The 18,920-nt window shown below is 43.2% G+C and overlaps 2 protein-coding genes across 4 annotated transcripts in view; one reads left to right on the forward strand and one right to left on the reverse strand.

The window, feature by feature from the left end:
• The window catches only part of mideasb (mitotic deacetylase associated SANT domain protein b), a 36,768-nt gene extending 32,679 nt beyond the window's left edge, over window positions 1-4,089 (reverse strand). The window contains exon 1 of the mRNA XM_064307982.1: window positions 3,569-4,089. The gene's annotated coding sequence lies outside the window, so the exon portion shown is untranslated. The remainder of the gene's footprint in view (window positions 1-3,568) is intronic.
• A 6,973-nt stretch (window positions 4,090-11,062) lies between these two features.
• ptgr2 (prostaglandin reductase 2) lies at window positions 11,063-17,363 on the forward strand. Of its 3 annotated transcripts, XM_064311662.1 has the most exons (9): window positions 11,063-11,288; window positions 11,423-11,541; window positions 12,980-13,171; window positions 13,512-13,682; window positions 14,760-14,969; window positions 15,366-15,487; window positions 15,958-16,045; window positions 16,356-16,395; window positions 16,654-17,363. In XM_064311662.1, exons 1-9 carry the CDS (start codon window positions 11,249-11,251, stop codon window positions 16,716-16,718), a joined length of 1,047 nt encoding a protein of 348 aa, XP_064167732.1. In that variant the 5' UTR covers window positions 11,063-11,248; the 3' UTR covers window positions 16,719-17,363. The 3 variants fall into 3 exon arrangements, with proteins under 3 accessions (XP_064167732.1, XP_064167812.1, XP_064167909.1); XM_064311742.1 differs by lacking the exons at window positions 11,063-11,288; window positions 11,423-11,541 and adding an exon at window positions 12,751-12,892; XM_064311839.1 differs by lacking the exons at window positions 11,063-11,288; window positions 11,423-11,541 and adding an exon at window positions 12,781-12,890 and having other exon boundaries at window positions 12,965-13,171.
• Window positions 17,364-18,920: the final 1,557 nt, after the last annotated feature.

Genomic DNA, 18,920 nt, shown 5'->3' on the forward strand with positions numbered 1-18,920 from the left:
AATTGTGTTATTACAAGGCCCTTTGATAATTATTTCTATTTAGATTAAAGGGATTAGGATATTTACAGACGGGATATTATATCCCGGCTCATCCGAATTTCTCATTAACGGAGCTTAATCTCTCCGCAGATCAATTCAGACGAAGCCCATTACTTAAACTTAACAGCGCTGGAACCAACGAACCAACCGTCAGGCCGCCGGACGGAGCCGGGGCCCGATTCCAGGTCACGCCGTCTCCTCCTGCGCAGACCGCCATTACCCCCGACCTTGCACTCAGATAACCTCATCTGCCGTTCCCCCCGCCACATCCATCAACTCCCCCCCCCATCCCCCCCCACGCCCCCTCGAGGGGGAGGGAAGGGGTTCGATGCCCGACGTTTCGTCCTGAGCTCCTCCTCGGGGGTTCAGAGAGAGCTCAACACAACAAATCGATAAACACTGGCACTTTGACAAACCAAAAAAAAACATTTTTTGCTGCTGATCGGAGGAACATAATGAAGCAGGAATGACTGTGACCTGTCCCTGTAAGCCAGTCTGCAGGTCTCTCTCGGTCTCCCTTTTCCCTTTACCTATAAAGCCGTTTAAATATAATTCAGAGAGAGAGAAAAGAAAATCACTGAATAACATCCTTTACAAAAAAAAAAAAACAATAAAATGACAGAAGCATTACAAGCCCATCCAGAACAAATTCTGTCATTGCTATGGCAACACCGTGGTAACAGTTGCAGAATGGCATCTTTTATTTCTTTCAAAAAGGACGCGCTTTTTATACCAAGATTTCACCACGAGCTTCACTAAAGGCTGAGGGGGAAACAGCGAAAAGGGTCCGCTGGAACGCGAGTTGTGCACGTGCAGTGAGCGAGGCGAACACTTCCCTGGCGAAAACGTGCATCACTTCAGACGGCTTTTTGCTCCGTTCCCTGCTGTCCTCCACGCATAAGTGGGGCAGAAATATTGAGAACCGCGCTCGGTTCTCATTAATACATCATGTCCTCTTAAAACCATTTACTTGTCAAAGCAGCTCTGGCAACAGTGGCTCCGCAGATAACAATAATTATACATTTCCAAAAACAAGACAATTGCCCGCATAAACATAAACAATGGTGTGCAGCCATTGTTGCATAATCCAATTCAGCATGTTTCTGAAATGCCATTTACTCAGTCCTTATTTAGACTACATCTCAAAGACAACGACATACCAGGGCAATTTTTTCACCCGTTTAAACTAACCAATCTATTCTTTAGCCTACCTATGCTAACTCAATGCGAATCATGTTAACAATGCTTTAACAAATCGCCCACATTAGACTTGTTTTAAAATAGATGAGTGCAGTGGTTCAAATTCGTGTTAACAGTGAATTTACACGTACAGTTGTGCCAAAAAGACAGAAAGCATGGTATGCATTCTTCTTGGTTGCGAAAAAAAGCAAGGTGATGCAAAATAGTATAACTCATCACGACCCCAGGATATTCACAAACATCCATCTTCACACTGCCATAGCAACATATTGCCAATTACATATTTACCTTTGGGATTTAATTTTGACCAGTTATTGCTTGCATGGCCAGGCTGACAGCAGAGAGAAGCAGGGCAGTTGTGAGCAGAGATCCAGGAAGTGAGAGTGGTCTGTGATTTCCTCATTGCCAAGACTGACACATTTCCTGAAACAGGTCACTGACGCACGGAACAGCAGCTTGATTCGAGGCCCGCTCGCGACGCCGCACAGAAAGCCTTCCTGCCAGCGGTACAGTCGCGCGGGAAAACACTCACTTCACACTCGTCAGGAGGGTCGGGGCAACTGCAGTTTAAAGGTGCAGTGACTAATCGTTGCACCTGCTCTGATTACTCCTGCAGTCATGATGGTGCGATTTGACTGTCACTGCAAATCTTTTGTGGCTAGTGGAAACGCCGTTTCTATATGGATCATGACCTGCAGTAGCTGGCTCTGCCCGCACCTCCCTCCAAACAAAACAGGCCAGCAATATCGCATGCTCAACACAATGTCCACAGTATCAGAGCAAAATGGTACGTGTGGGCAGGAGAGACTTTCTAGTTCTTCAAACTTTGCTTTAGCAGACGCTTCTAATTTTCATCACTAGCAGAGTTGCAAAAGTTGAAGGATTTCAACATAACAAAGAATGTCACCATGAAAACAAGATTTTGGCACATGCGAACGGAACACTTTAAATGCTACATTGCTTCAAACACCCCAGCGGTGGGCCTCTCATTCTAAACCATATAGCCAGTATGTTAGGCCTATATTCTATTTCCAAGTTAGCTACATCAGTAAACTCACGCGCCTCAAAATAGACAGGCGCAGCTGTTCACATCCTACACAGAGGCGGGCGCAATGCAATTTGACAACATTTCATTGGGATGAGAGATGCAGGGAATTTTTTCTGGAAATTTGAAGGGAGCATACATCAGGTTTTTCCAATTTACTTACAGAGATGATGACTGATGTAGCAGTATCATCTTCAATGACATTCGGCTGGAACACTGACAACCAGAAACCTACTGCACGCTCTCCAACGCACGTTTCACACGCTGCTAAGATGAGCGTGCAGTTTTATACCAGAAGACTGATAGACCACTGAACTCGCCACTGCAAATGTTTAAATAGCTACCTACAGCTAAGTTCCAGGCAACATGTCCAAAAGTAGCGAGGTGTTGGCAGTCTGTTTCCAACGTTCGCCAGAAAGACTCCGCCACAAAGTATGGCACAAAAAAACAAAAAATTAGCGAGCACAAAGCTATCGAAAAGGCAATATAATGACTCCATAAAGTAAGAAAGAGTAGTTACACAAGACCCAGCTAGAACACCGCCGACTGTAAAACAGGTTTAATAGGCTTCTAACGTCAAACGTAATTGCCTAATCCCGACCCAGATCTTAATTTAAACAGCACAGAGCGTGCCTCGTTGTCATCCTCGGAGGTGTGAACGTACAGTCGAGGGCTAGCTAGCTGTATTTTTTTGACATAACAGCGAGAATTCCCTGCAGCGAGCGAGAAAAACATGCTGCGTGCTATACGAGAATCCTTCCTGGACCCCCTATCACCAGCCAGCTCAGCGCTATTTACGAGAAGTCCTTTGTTGCAGGAAAGGGATTATCCAGTCACTAATACCGTGACACACTGCGATAAAGTACGGCAACAATGCATTCAATTCGGGTTAACACGAGCTACAAAACAGATCAATTACGAACAAACAAGAAGAAAAAATACTACAAAGAGAGTCAGTCTTAGCGACATGGCTACTCGTACACTCTGGAACTACGTCGTAGATACAACTGGATATCACAACTATTAAACAAACGCACCGAAAAAGCACAGAACGAAGGATTAATGTCAACAACCAGCAATCTACGTGAATACGTGCACGTTTACGCATGCAAATCGCTGATTTTTTTTATTTGAGCATTAAATCTAACTTTGGCCTTGGTAGCTGTCTGTAGACGTTAGCTATTTGCAGGATCTGCGGTTTAAGTTTTGCTTTTAAAAGACAATCAACAACAACAACAAAAAAATCTATGATATGCGTCTGTAACACTGGCTCTTTTCACTTACCAAGATCATAATCGTTACGTTTCTCTTCTGCTCCCTCGAGTACCCCCAGCATGACTGCGTGGTCCACGCACCCAGTTCGAGATCGAACAGAAATGACTGCATGCATCTCCAAGGTTGAGTCATGCCGTGCTGACCTCACTATTATTTCCCGTCCAGTCAAGAGGAGATCAACCGTGCTTAACAAATTGCAGAGCGACTGGGAAAATAGAGAAACCAAAAGGAAATTGTAAAATAAGTCATTTTTTCTGCTGCATTTGTCTGCAGTGAGATCACGCAAGCATGTCGCTTTGCACATATAGAGAAGCCATAAACAATTCCGCCACTGCCTTCCTCTTCCCAGTAATCGCGCACACGAAAACACTCGCTTTCAGATCGGTCTTGTGATCCTGTCCAGTCCGTTAGCCACGCCTACTTCCATGTCCATATAAGGCACTTCCTTTCCATGTGGAGTGCTGTAAATTACAGTGCACCCTTTCTCCAACCCGGTAGGGAAATTCCGTCAGTGCGACTCACTGCAAGGCCTCGGATATATGAGCAACAGGTAAAACTTCTCAAGTTTCGCTTGTGAATTCACTGCAAGAAACGGCAACGGTTTGCACATCAGACAGACCTCATCGGTGTGTATGAACATAAAAATAAAGTCTGCAATGAAGAAGATATTTTTAAACGGCCACGTGGATTTCCTTGACAGGAAATTGGGAAGTTTTTTTTTATTTTTTTTTTAAGACTACCGATTTCAGCTCACAATCTTTGTTCATACTGAATCATATTGGTCTAAAGGCACTACATACCTGACCCCCCCCCCCCCCCAACAAAACAACTTTTTTTCAGGGAGAGACCAAACCCCTCTACTTTGATTACAATGACAAAGAAAACTGGTTGTGCGGGTACCTCTGGCAATCTTCACTCAGCAGAAGCTACCACCTCAGTAAGCATACAAGTAAAGCAAAATGTCCAGAACAGCACCTGCATTCTGAGATATGTGCATGCAATCGTCATTAGCCATCACAAACATTTATTTTAAAAAGACTACTTGTAATCATTTCATAAAAAGCAGGGAAATGCTGGGTTAAAAAAAAAAAAAAAAAGTTTCAAATTTCACATCAGGTCCTCTCCAAATTATTTAAATACAGCAAGCCTCCATGTCGGAAGATTGTTCAACTTCTGATGCAGGACTGTGAGCCGGCACTTCCTGTGCAGCTACAGTCATTAATACAGTGTTACTGTTAGGAAGGCTTATCCTGTCAGACCTTGGCAAGTAATATTAGAGCATAAAATGCAGATCTGGAAACTGTAAACTTACAAAAAAAACAACAAAAAAAACCAGTCGGAGTTGTTTCACACACCCCTCCCCCGAAAATGAAAAGGAAGGGGATGAATCTTAAACCAGAGAACCATTATATCTGAAGATGAACAACAAAGACAAGGTCTGACCACAGTGCAACAGAGCGGAGGTTTTGATCTACCCTCGTTTTCGCTTGCAGACTAAAGTCATTGCATCTGTCTACCCAATTTGAGCAGACTCTGGCACACACCTCCCACAGACAAAGAAACTAACGCATCCCCCCCCCCCCCAACATTGATGGAGTTTCTGCCTCACTGGCACGAAAATCATGGCGTCACGTCGTCAGAATCGGTGCACTTGCCTGCTATTGAGTACACAAGTCGTACACAACTTGTATATAACTTGCATACTCAATAGTAGGTAGGCAACATCTATCAGCATAATCGGCTCCACGTCGGCCCTCCTTGATATTTTGTGCGGGGTAAAACTGAAAGGAAGTTGCATGGAATAGAGTAACGACACCAAGGTCACAGCCCCCCCCCTCAGTGTTGTTACTCTATTTTTTTTTTTTTTTACCGCTGAATCTTTAAAAAGACCAGGTCAACCACAATGACGGGAGATGGAAAAAATACATTCCTGAGGCCTTCGTGTTTTCACTCGTGGCCTGAAGAGAAGAGTGTCTTCAGTTTGCCCCACAGGCGCACACGAAACGAACCGGGCCTCTTCAAGGCTCTACTGTGAGAATAAGAATGAACCAGGCCCACCCGTGTACGCAGTGATTTTTCATTGCTGTATAAGGGGTAGGCTAAATGATGCAAGCGTGGAAACTGCAATTCCAGGCTTCCAGCTTTATAAAACTATCAGGTTACTACCAATAGTCAGCTTCCAATCAGCACGCTAGCATTCTTCACGCAAGACCTTACATGTCTCCAATGGCAATGCATACATAATGCTATTTTCATCCAGACAACATGGCGTTTCTGTTACACCCTCGATTGCAAAACAAAGCCATTGCATTTTTTTTTTTTTTTTTTTGAAACCTGACATGTCGTCGTTCCACTTGTCTGAACCTTATCGGCATAATTTCATCCAAGATAAAGTCATGATATCAGCAGTTATGAGTTTGCCAACGTCCAGCAAATGCATGCTGAAATTCAACTACGTGTGGATTTTCCAGCACCCGAGCAAAGTAAAACTACTGTAGTGATAAAGCACAAGCTACTAGCTTCGGTTGGCCCGGTTAATTCTTTCGACTAGAATTATACTGCAGTGTTGCATTTTATGCGTGCAGTCGAGAAGGAGGAGTTACATAACATCTACATTAAAGGCATTTAAGGTGTGGCCAGCCCCTCTGAATGCCAAACAACCAATGAAATAAGATTACACACCTTATTCTCCCAGCAGCAATGCACCGTGAGAAGCCGGGCGAGGCTGTAGAAGAAGAAAGCCACACTCCGGGCCCTTCTTCACTGACTATTCTTTACTCTGACCAGGAACCAGAACCTTAGAATTCTGGCTCCACGTTTTGTGTTCCTCCCCTTTCCATTGGGCAGAGCTAGAACCACACAGAATGCTTCTCCAACGCCTTCAACAGGAAACCTGCACAATGGCTGAAACTGAGACCACACCGCCATCACCCCCCACAGCAGCCAAGTGCAGCCAATCACAGTTCACCATGAAAAAAAATGAACAGATGCCAGATAGCCAATCAATGAATATCAAGCAAAAAAAAAATTTTTTTTTTTTTTAAATCACCATTTTTTTGGTATACTTTCAGGATGATGAAAGTGTGGCGTACATTATATTTGATGTATAGTCAAATTAGCTAGCTGGCCTAACCATGTTCTGATAGTTTTCGAGAATTTTAAAATCGCACTAGCTTAAGTTCACTGCTGCTTGCTACATCCACTGAGCAACCATACAGTTCACCCAGTGTCATACATTCTTATCAGTGGTGAATCCTTTCTGAAGAAAGTCAAGAGTTTATAAACACTGAAAATGTGAGCTTTGTAGCATACTGACCTTTCATGATTCTAGCAAGACAAGCGATTATACACTTTGTATCTCTCAGAACAAATAACAAAATACACAGCAGCATTTCTCCAAGAATACATATTTGCTTTTCTGCATTCTGCAACAGAAGACCAGTTCACCATCTTGTTACAAGAGATCTGATTCTAGTCTCGGTGAGTCCCTGATTGGCTCAGCCAGGGAGTGGGTGGCAGCAGGAGTGGTACTCTGAGAGGAATGTACTATGTACATAATTACTTTCTTCTTCATGGCTTCTGGTTCTCGTTCAGGTTCTCATTCAGGTTCCAACCTGATTCATTAACTGGAATCGTCGGTAATAACCAACCATGACAAACAGGGCACGGTGGTAAGACGAGCCAGGCTGCTTGGCAATAATGGCCGATCTTACTGTGTTCCAGAGTTAAATTCCAAGCCTGGAACCCACTGAGCAAGCAGGCTGAATAAAAGCAAGCTCATTAAACTCATATTAACAAACCCCCCACCCCCACCCCCCCCCATCTCCCACCAAGTGGCACCATATACTACAAATCCCAGAATGCAACCGCAAAACTTGCCTCACATGTCAACCCAGACTTAAGTAATTAAATGACACCAACCCACACAGCATGACAGTAAAATGCACCAGGCCTGCAACTGTCAAAAACATTGGCTCTCTGTGTCTGCGTTCTGGTTGAACAGGAGATCCAAGTGGGTTATTACTTTTACTATAAGAGAGACGGTAGACAGCTGCTTGTCAAGATTATCGCATACAGTAAGATGACAAGGACACCCCTGAGGTGAAAAACACGCTCATTGCTGTAGTTACACAAGACATTGCTCCATGACCAGGATTAATATTTATTCACACATAGCATGTGAGGTTTATACAAATTCATGATTTAATTGTGACAAGCTACGACTGAGATTCAAGGCATTGATTTCAGCGGTCTAATTACTAATCGCTGTTATTTACTGTTGTACTACTGTACAAAATGGAGAACAGGAAAACTTGTTTCGACTGCACAGGATGGCGCAAGGTGAGGAATGCACTGCGTCGCCGGCGTCAAACACAGGTCCTGGAGGATCACTCCAGGCTTTTGCCATGTTTCAGAGTCCGCAATTTAAGTCATTGATTGGCTGAAGAGTCCACACACAAGGCCTTAACTGCTGATCGAAAAGAAACCGCAAATACCTTTACCTACATTGCAGCCCTTCCATAGCTGGAGGTTGACATCTCTGTGCTACATCGTGGGAGTGTCACCCTCTGACATTCGGCCTCATTGACCCACATTTTGAACGCCGCGATTTTCAAAGAGTCCCGTGTCATCAGAAAGATTAGCGCTCGCAGATTTTAGTAATGACTGCATGCATGATCAGGGGTTGAAAAATGGGCTTTTCTGTTTTGTTTTGGTTTTTTTTTCAACGGAATGGTGGCTTTTCACACGTGTCGCATAAAACAGCAAGGAGGCCAGCGCGAGCCGAAAGCCAGCACGCCCTGTTTGTCATGGACAGGCTATCAGCGATGGTAACTGTTGAGTAACAGGGCCGGGCATGACTGTGCATGTGGCAGCGAACAGCAGTGAAGATACTGTCCTGTTCTGCCAGACTCCGCACTGCACATGTTCTCTACTCTTCTGCCTTCCAAAAATAAAAGAATAAGTAAATAAAAATTAGGCTAATTCTTGGCTGAAGGCGGTCATAAGTTCATCTTCAATTTTCGAATCCACATTTTACCCCATCAAAAGCACGGTCCTGCCAAATACGAGTTCATTCTCATGAACGAATGACATATTAAACAATCTTTTTTTTTTTTTTTTTTACTTTAATCGAGAATATTAAAATGGGGAAATACCAAGGAAACAGTGCATGACAGTGCAAATCAACACAACAGCACGCCAGTTTCCCTGTGCACAGGTTAAGTACAGCAAAATTATACCAGGAATCCAAAACTTGACGATGGTAAGGCGTAAACTGCCGTTAAACGACTTTGCAGGACTCAAGCTACACTGATTTAGCGCAAATCATTGCATAACATTTGATGCATGCAACGGGGGTATTCCATATTTGGTAGGCTACAAACATTCGACCACTACACACTTTCGAAACTAATCATAAACAAGAACGATTTGGCAACCGTTGAGTCCTTTTGGTCACAGGCGTGTCCATGTTCGGTTACCATTACTTCAGCATCGTGTAAACTACAATTGCGAACGGTAGAAATGTTTTAAAGTGCAGTAGCCTAATGCGACAGTTGTCGGTTAACATCAAAACCAGGTTTTACTTGGCCAGTTTACAGTGTTTGTGTTACAACCATATTTTAAAAACTCAAAGTTTGCATATAAAATGTGTTCAAGGCTTCATTAAACCTAAACTGAAACGGGACAGTAGAAACGCCATTTGCCAGCCTAACTGCGGATTGCAAAACCCAGTAGAGATAGCCTGCGTTTAGTTTCGAGTCTCCTTCGCTTTTATACGGCGCTGCTACATTTGCTTTTGCAGCAATAGTTTTAAACGCGGCTCGTCTGCAAAATTGTATTTAATTGTTTCAAAGCGTCCACTGTATACCATTAATAATGTTACACCCTTTTTTTCGCCCTGGTCTTTTGTTTCGTTCGACCCCGGACAGGCTCAACGAAAAGGAGATTTGCAACGTGCAGCGTAACAACCTCCACCCTTGGCAGGCAAAAGGACTGCCACAACCCCTTTCCTACAGACACAAGACTGACCGACAGTCCCGATTACGCCTGTTGCTGCACAAATTGTGAACATCACCACTTCAGATAATATCTTTTTTATATTGGGGCGGAAGACCAGCAGTACACATCGAACAAACCCCCAACACTTTTGCGTTTTGCAAAAACAAACCAGCTGTTGATGTCAATAAGCTAGCTAGCAAGCTAAGTTAGCAAGCTACGCAGGACGTTTCATTGCACCCTCCTTGGGGCGGCTTAGCGAAAGCTCTGAAAAATAAGTACACCGGACACTACACTGTCGGCATTCAGTTTCCATAAAGTCAATCACACGCAAGTTTAACAAAAAGCATAAGTAATTTATATTTATGCTCTACCTTCTTTCCACCAGGCGACGTTATCTTCCCTCCAACAAGATATGTTTCCCTATAAACGACAGAAAACTTTTCCCCCTTTTCGAAGCGTCACTTCCTACTTTGTTGCCTAAACTATAGTCGAGCCTTTGCTCGTTGGGTGTATGAATGCACTCGAAAATTGCACTGTAAATGACGTGACGTCGATTCCATAGTGCTTTCACTTGGCGTCTTACAGAATAATTTAAGTTACGGTGCAAAACTGAAAATTCTCCAAAGGCTGTGTGTTTTCATGTTCAGATAACCGCAATGCTCAAGTTTACTAATCAATTGCAAATCAACTTTCTTGGTTAAACATATAACGGCACAGCAGACTGGAAGAATCCTAACGCCCACAAAGCAGAAAGCACGCATAATATTTGTGAATCAGAGGAAAGATAATTTAAAGTTTGCACTCTTTTTGCGTGCACACACATTTTATTTATTTATTTATTTATTTGTTTATTTATGGGGGGCTGAAACCTTTCGGTGTTCAACGGGAATGTGTTAATGGGATCAACTACCAATAATAATAATAATAATAATAATACTTACATTACCCAGGAAATCTAAGGTAACATTTTTACATGGACATTAAAAAAATTGTTAATACAACTTTTAGACACAGAGGCACACAAACGTCAGACAATTAAGGTAAAATGAAAGCGCGGAAAACACACAGGGTCTAGTACAGCCCGAACAAGTCGCTTCACGGCGCATTATGTCACTTGTTTTCAATAGCATGTTGAAAGTTCAGACTTCCTCCATTAGTAGGCTATACAGGTCTGCACTATAATTTGCAAAAAATTCTCATCATGCCAAATATTTCATAAATGTGTCCCAGTGGTAAAACAGTAGGCGAAGTATTTATTATATAAAAAACTGCAATTTAAATAGGCAAAAAGTTTTCACCCACGTACAGTTTTCACGACATCAAGCAAAATTATTGCATCTGCATTTCAATCGAGAAAACTGCGGAGGACGACAAACAAACGTACGGAGTAGCCTACGTCCTTGTGTACTCAGCGTATTGTATCCTACTGAAGAAGTTGTGTAATTCAGTACTACCAAAAACCTGGCAGGTGGCGCTCTAGTGCTTTTCAATACCATCGACGTGGTCTGCCATTTCAATAAAAAAAACCGGAGTAGCCTAGCCTAGCCTAGCGAAGCGGCGGAGAAATCTGGGTTGGAAATATAAATTTAACAGGAATTTGGCAAAGAATTGGCAACTGTTGGATCACTGTGGTTGTAGGCCAGTTCCGGGTTTTTGCACATTTGAAAAAAAATAACATAGGTTATCAGAATGTCACGAATATTAAGAGTAGTATTGCATTCTCGACCTGGTATGTCCTTGTTGGTCAATCTTACTGTGATGTGTTTTATTGTTGCACTTTGCGTTGCCTTTTAGTTGCATTTGAATATTCAGCTCTGGTTAGGTGGAATACACAGTTTAGTAAATATGTTTCTTTTTGCTCAGGGAAAAATGGGGAACCGATTCCAGAGAACTTCCGTGTCGAGGAAGGTACACTACAAACTGATCTAAAACCGGGCGAAGTCCTCGTGCGGACTTTGTATCTCTCTGTCGACCCCTACATGGTTGGTGCGCCGTCTGTGACTAGCTAGGTGCATTATGTTTTAGAGAGAGAGAGAAGCTGCAGTCCAGCAGCTCTATCGCTTGCTAATGACGCTATTCTTTGTGTCAGCAGTGCGCGTGAAGGCAGGGAATCCCGAAGGCATTGTCTTTGGAGTGGGTGCTGTCTGTTTGTCTTTTTTGACATTCTAAACAGCTAGTCATCAAAAATGGCAGTGGGGTGGGCTTTGTTCGCATCTTCCTATTGTAGGGTTGGTAAAAAGTGAAAACCAAACATTGCTGCTTATAAAAGGTTTTTTCCCCCCTCTAGCAAGCGCTAATCTGGCGTTTTGCGGCAGACTAGTGATGCGTGGGAGGAGCTGAAGACCATGATTATTGCTTAATGGCTTCTCAAGTGATATTTGTGTTGAAAATATGCTTTCTGCACTATTCCATTTGTTCATCAAATAAGTTACATTTGTGACTGAATGTTCAGCGTTCTCTTCAATAATTTCACTGATGATAGTCATCTTACAGACACACTCCTGTTTGTGATGCGTACATTCCCGTGAGACTGATATTGAGGAACACGAAAGCAATGACTCGCGAATGTACAAAGTAATACTTTTTCAAATAAATTCAAGGTCCCTTAAATACGCATTTTATTTTTTCCTTATCCAGGTTTAAACATACATCTCCATATGGCCAAGAACTGAATAATGTGCAGTGTCACTAACATGTATGGCAAAGGACTGTTTGCTCACCACAAACATATTCAATAGGACAGTGGTTTTCAACCCTGGTCCTGGAGTAGCCTACACCTGTGTATGCTGTTTTTTTTGTTCCAGCTAATTTTCTCTTTAATTAAGGTGATTGAAAGTGTGGTCCTTAAAACAGACTTGTTGGTTTTGGTCATTATTACCATTTGCTTTGTCCTTGAACTCTTAATTTTCTGCATATGGTTTTGTGTCAACGACCAGGTGTGCACATCTAACCAGCATCGAAGACGTAATTAATTTCAGCGCTTGCCTTTTCAGTTAATTAATAGGTACAAAGTGAAACCTCTTCCCAAACCAGTCATTTACCGTGGCACTTAACAGAGTGGAAGCATTAGTTGTCTAAAAATGGACCTGGCTTGGCTGACTGTCCTTTTTAATTAATACTGAATATTAAAGCTTTTTTTTAAAATCATGAATGTATTACTAATGTGTCATTGGGCAATCACCCCCCCCCCACATTAGACCTTAAAAGTTTAATTAAAAACAATTAGCAACTCTTCGTGGTTCAGGAGTTGCAACAAAGATTTGGGGGGGAAAAAAACCCCGGCATACACACAGGGTACTCCAGGACCAGTGTTGAAAACCAGTGTCGTGGGAAGTATGTAAATGTTATTTAATGCCGAACGGTGTGTTTTTGGAGATATATATAATATATCTATAACGGCATCGTAATTCTCATTTGCAGCGGTGCCGTATGAACGATGACACGGGAACAGACTATATGTCGCCCTGGGCGCTGTCGGAATGCGTGGACGGCGGCGGCGTGGGTGTGGTCGAATCCAGTTGCCATGACGCCTTCTCGGAGGGGGACACGGCGACGTCATTCTCCTGGCGTTGGCAGACTCACGACGTGGTGGAGGGCGGCCGGCTGCAGAAGGTAAATCTCCGCACTCACCCCAACTGAACCCCCCCCCCTTTTGACAGTTCATCTGTACTCACCCCAAATGACCCCCCCCAATACAGGTACAGACACAGAGAGTGTTGTATGTACACAGCCGTAGCAGCCGTACCAGCCCCCCCCCCCCACCTCATTGCTCACAGGTGGCTGTTTTCGTGGGATAAGAGAATCCTGTCTTGACTTGATGGAGGATGTTGCAGGGATGGGATGGGCCTATTTTTCTGATTGGGGAATTCAAAACATCGATATGTGTTAAATATTAAGGTTAAATATTATTAAATATAAAGGCTAAATGTAAAGGTGTTGTGTTGTGTTGCAGCTGGACCCTGAGCTGGTGAATGGTCGCCTTTCCTACTTCCTGGGAGCTGTGGGCATGCCGGGTCTCACCGCCTTATTAGGGGTGAGGGAAAAAGGTCACGTGAAAGCTGGGGCCAATCAGACGATGGTGGTCAGTGGAGCAGCAGGGGCTTGTGGGTCGCTGGCTGGACAGGTGAAACGCCGTCTCTCACTCAGTACAAAAAAACTTTTCAACTCAACTTTTGCAAACTGCAAAAGCGTACCTAGTTACCCATTATACTACACTGCGGGCAGCAGTGTAGTATAATCTGTAGTATAATGGGTAAGGAACCAGTCTTGTAACCTAAAGGTTGCAGGTTTGATTCCCAGGTAGGACACTGCCGTTGTACCCTTGAGCAAGGTACTTAACCTGCATTGCTTCAGTATATTGTATATCCAGCTGTATAAGTGGATACAATCCTATGTAAAAAAAAAAATAAAAAAATGTTATGCAAGTCGCTCAGGCTCTGCTAAATGCCTGTAATGAGTGCATATTTTCTCATGAAGCTTGTGGGCAATAGAGGACTGGCGTGTGTGCGCAGGTTTTTGTTTCCAGCCAATTACCTTGGCTAAATGGGCTTAATGGCTGTAAGCACCAGCGCAGGTTCACTTTTGATTTGATCGCAGTAAAATGCGTCAATTCAATAAATGTAGCTAAAATGTTCAGACGGCATAAATGTTGGGGCTAATTGGGTAATTATGGCCAGTAGTCGGCATTAAAACCAGAAACGGATACGGCCCTCGTTGCCGACCTCTGTTGTAGGGCTTAACCTAAAGATTGCGTGCAACAAATGCTTTAATTATATCTGTCCTGGTTCTAGGTTATGGATCGCCATCGTTATCTACGTTTGTGTTTGAGCGATGTTGCTGAAGTGGATACACTTATGTTCTCTCACAATGCTGAGTCACTCTGGTTAAGAGTCCCTGCTAAATGAATATAATATAATATAATATAATATAATATAATATCCCAGCAAAAACAAAATGTTCTCTCACACTGCTAAATCACTCTGGATTAGAGCCTGTGCTAAATGAATATAGCATCCCAGCAAACACAAAATGTTCTCTCAATGTTACTTGAATGTTTTGTCAATGTTATAACCCTGCCGCTACACGGCAGCAACATCGTGAGTAGGTTTTGTGTCAGTTGGGATGTAGTGCGAAGCATCCTGCAGGTGACGTGTCTCAGGGTCTGTTGGTGGCTACGACTGCTTGCTGTCGTCGGCTGCAGATTGGCCGGCTGGACGGCTGCACCAGGGTGGTGGGGATCTGCGGGTCGGAGAGGAAGTGCCAGGTCCTGGTGTCGGAGCTGGGCTTCACCTCGGCCGTCAACTACCGCCACGGGGACGTCTCCGCCGCGCTGAGGGAGAGCTGCCCCAACGGCGTGGACGTCTACTTCGACAACGTGGGGGGTCCCGTCAGCGACGCGGTCATCGCACAGGTGCGCCGCTCTAAAACCTCCCCGCGTTGTTTACGGACAAGAAAATATTTAAAAAGAACCTCAGGGGGAATGTTATGACTTTTAGTTTTGTTGGTGTTACAAAAATCCAAATCCTAGTTTTGTGGTTCTCAGACACCGTATTGAGGTAAAGTCTGGTCCTAGTTGCAGTTATAGGCTACACAACTTGTCCTGCAACCTGGCGTGTGTGTATTGGACCAATGAGGACAGGGTTTTGCTTCACAGGGTAGGTGACGAATGTTGCAGCAGTTAGGCAATGAAATGAGCCGACAGCTGTGATTGGTCATTTCAATTTGGGGTATGAAGTCAAATGGGGATACGGTTTTTGTTTAAAGTCCTTGTTTGTTCTTGCTTCAAACATCCATGCTCCTCCCCCAGATGAACAAAGATGGCCATGTGATCCTCTGTGGACAGATTTCCCAGTACAATAAGGACGTGCCCTATCCACCGCCCCTCAAGAAAGAGACGCAAGAAGCCCTGCTCCGCAATAATATCACCAGGTACCCCGCTCAACCCAAACCCCCAGGTCTGGGTGAAGCTCAGAGGATATGTGCTTTTAACATGTATCTCTATGGTTACGGCAGTTACCATCCACTGTGCTGACACGTATTTCTATGGTAATGGCAGTTATCATCCACTGTGCTGACACGTATTTCTATGGTAATGGCAGTTATCATCCACAGTGCTGACATGTATTTCTATGGTCACAGAATTTATCATCTGCTGAGCTGACACGTATGTCTATGGTCATGACAGTTATCATCCACCATGGTGACGTTTATTTCTATGGTCATGGCAGTTATCATCCACTGAGCTGACACGTATTTCCATGGTAACAGCAGTTATCATCTACTGAGCTGACATGTAATTCTATGGTCGTGGCAGTTGTCCTCCATCGTGCTGCAGCAGTAGTAATCATTTTTCAGTCATCTCGGCTGAGAATTTTTGAACTGTGTGTTTGTTTATGCAGGGAAAGGTTTATGGTGCTGAACTACATGGAGAAGCATGAGGCCGGGCTTCTGCAGCTGAGCCAGTGGGTGAAAGCAGGACAGCTCAAAGTAAGAACACGTCTTTTTTTCCTCTTTTTGTTACCACATTGAACATGTGATCATGCCGAGGATTTCCCTAATCACCGCGACACTGGGCACAATTTTCAAGCTCAAATATCTTGGATGACAAAAAAAACATGTTGCCATGTATATATTTTCATAAATATTATTTTATTACTCAATGTCCCTGGTAGTTTCAGCATAGCAGAATATATGGTTCTTGTGACTAAGACGAGGGACTCTTGTCCCCCACAGGGGACAAAAGCAAATTCCCAGGTCTTAGGAGGTTATAAGGGTGTCTTCATGTTTTATTTGTCAGGTGTTGGAGACCATCACGAACGGAATAGAGAACATGGGAGGTGAGTGTAAGCATCATATTTGTCACGTCGTCATGGTGACAGAATTTTCCACTTGCAGTACATTGCAGTAAGCGCCATGAATGTCATAGTTAAACATGTGCAATTAATCTTGCTTCTTTGTTCAGGAGTTGGTTCAAATACTTGACGTGAGAATTTCAGTAAGAAATTAAGTAAGTGTCAAAATCCCGTACCATTCTGTGCCAATCAGCGTTGACTGACATGGGCCCGCCCACCTCTGTTGTGGGTGTGTTTTTGCAGTGGCATTTTGCTCCATGATGACGGGGGGTAATGTTGGGAAACAGATTGTGAAGATTTCGGACTGAACTGACGCCCTGTCCCTGTACCTGCAATCTCCAACAGCGAGTGCCAACTATATCAGGGGTGCACAACCCCGGTCCAGGAGGGCTGGTCTGGGTGCTGGTTTTTGTTCCGACCAGTTACCTTCGTTTTAGTTTTCTGACAACTCTATAAACTACGTTAATTCACTCCTGCACTTGAGCACAGTAAACTCTTTAGGATACACTTGCAGTCTGCAGCTGTAAGTTGTAAGCTGGTGCAAATGTCAGGTCAAGATATCATTTAGCTGACTAAATAATTAAGAGCAGAAGTTGCCACAAAATCCTGAAGCGGATCGGCCCACCATTGTGCAACCCCAGACTAGATACTAGATGAGCCACTTTGCCTGACACATCCCCATTTACTAATTTCACAACTGTAATAAGGAAGTTTCTTTTCTCAGATGCTACATGCTACTCCAGTACTGACTCTTTATTCAACTAATTTAATGTTACTCTTTATTCAGGAAGATGATAATCCTGTTTTGTTTGTGATAATGAACTAAATCAAGGTGCAGTATTTGTTTTAAACTCAGTGTCCGAAATTAGGCGCGGGGGGAAAAATGACAAGTAAATTGTCAATTTAAAAAAAGATTTAATTCACAGCACTATAAATCCCACATTTATAAACAAGATGGAAGTTTGTGGTTTCTTTTCACTTTTCAAAAGCACAAAAAAAGGGGAAGGGTACAGCATTTTTTTTTAAATGTGGAAAAATGAAAATCGATGTGACATCCTCTTTCAAGTGTACACTCACACACACACACACACACACACATTCTGGTAAACAAAGCTCAGGACCCAGGGTGTCCAGTCTTATCCAAAAAGGGCCAGTGTGGGTGGAGGTTTTTGTCTTAGCCCTATGACCCGTATAACTAATTAACTAATCAAGGTCTTCAATCAAGACCTTGATGAGTAGAATCAGGTGTTTCAGTCCTGCGGCGAATACGAAAACCTGCACCCACACTGGGTCCTTTTCGGATAAGATTGGGGACCCCTGCTCAGGATCTCGAGCCCAAAGACCTGCTCCCAGCATTCCCTCTGAGAAGATATCAGCCCTGTGAATATTTATGGAAAAACTGACAACATGTAGGCTGACATAAACTGGGCAGTGATATAATGGTCAAGAAATGTCCAACACTGGCTAATTAAGCAGAAAACAACAATCACAATAAATATGTTTTTAAAAAATTAAATAAAATCAATAAATAAATCACAAAAGGTATAATATATTCTTGTTTCAATACAGGATTGCACAATTATCTTTTTAACATTCATTTTTTTCCCCCCTCACTGAAGTGACTACTATCAATCTTGCGTTGTATGTGATGCATACTGTGTCGATTCATCAAACACGAAAACCTGAAACCCTCCCTTCAAGTCAAGAGAGCAGCAACTACCGTTTATCCTAAGAAGAACAGAACGGATGCTTCTAGTTCCTTTCCCTCCGGAGTCCACTGGTACATGTAAAACAGAATTGGAAAAGAAGATCCAAGTCTCAACACATTCCTGAGAAACCACAGCTATCATCACTGGCAGGAATCAAACTAAATGAACAGCCTACGGAAAGCCGCGCAGGCAGAACGCATGTCCCTTATAAAAACAGATGCAGAACCTGCCCGGCATGATTGTTTGAGGAAACATTGTGCTCCACCCCTCCAACCCCCTCAAATCAGTTACTAATTATGATTGCACAATGCATACTAGAGAGAAATTAACAATCTATATACACAAAATGAACTACATGAACTGTGTAAAGCATAAAAAAACAGCCGATAAGTCAATACTTCAAAAAATCAGTACAGTTGTTCTGTACTTAGGAAAAAGAAGTCCTATTTGTTGTTGTACTTTGTCGTTGTAGGTACTAATCCTTTTCATCTGAAAACCCAAAATTAACAAAAATAATTTTTTTGTTGTTGTGAGTATTAAGACCTATCAAATTTAGAATTAAAATATATAAAAAAGTGCCTTGAAAAGCAAGCTGCCACTGATCTATGTAGTGGTCTTCCGGAATGATCTGTGTAGTGGTGTCCCGGAATGATCTGTGTACTGGTGTCCCGGAATGATCTGTGTACTGGTGTTCTGGAATGATCCGTGTAGTGGTGTTCTGGAATGATCTGTGTACTGGTGTCCCGGAATGATCTGTGTACTGGTGTTCTGGAATGATCCGTGTAGTGGTGTTCCGGAATC

This window comes from Anguilla rostrata, chromosome 1, assembly GCF_018555375.3.
Source record: "Anguilla rostrata isolate EN2019 chromosome 1, ASM1855537v3, whole genome shotgun sequence".
In the NCBI taxonomy this organism is placed as follows: Eukaryota; Metazoa; Chordata; class Actinopteri; order Anguilliformes; family Anguillidae; genus Anguilla; species Anguilla rostrata.

What these genes read in the sequence shown, in the direction of transcription:
- ptgr2 (XM_064311662.1), top strand. Translation starts at nt 11,249, where the DNA reads ATGTCACGAATATTAAGAGTAGTATTGCATTCTCGACCTG. An exon ending in GCGACGCGGTCATCGCACAG is followed by an intron (nt 14,970 to 15,365) that starts GTGCGCCGCTCT and finishes CTCCTCCCCCAG; the next exon opens with ATGAACAAAGATGGCCATGT. An exon ending in CTCCGCAATAATATCACCAG is followed by an intron (nt 15,488 to 15,957) that starts GTACCCCGCTCA and finishes TTGTTTATGCAG; the next exon opens with GGAAAGGTTTATGGTGCTGA.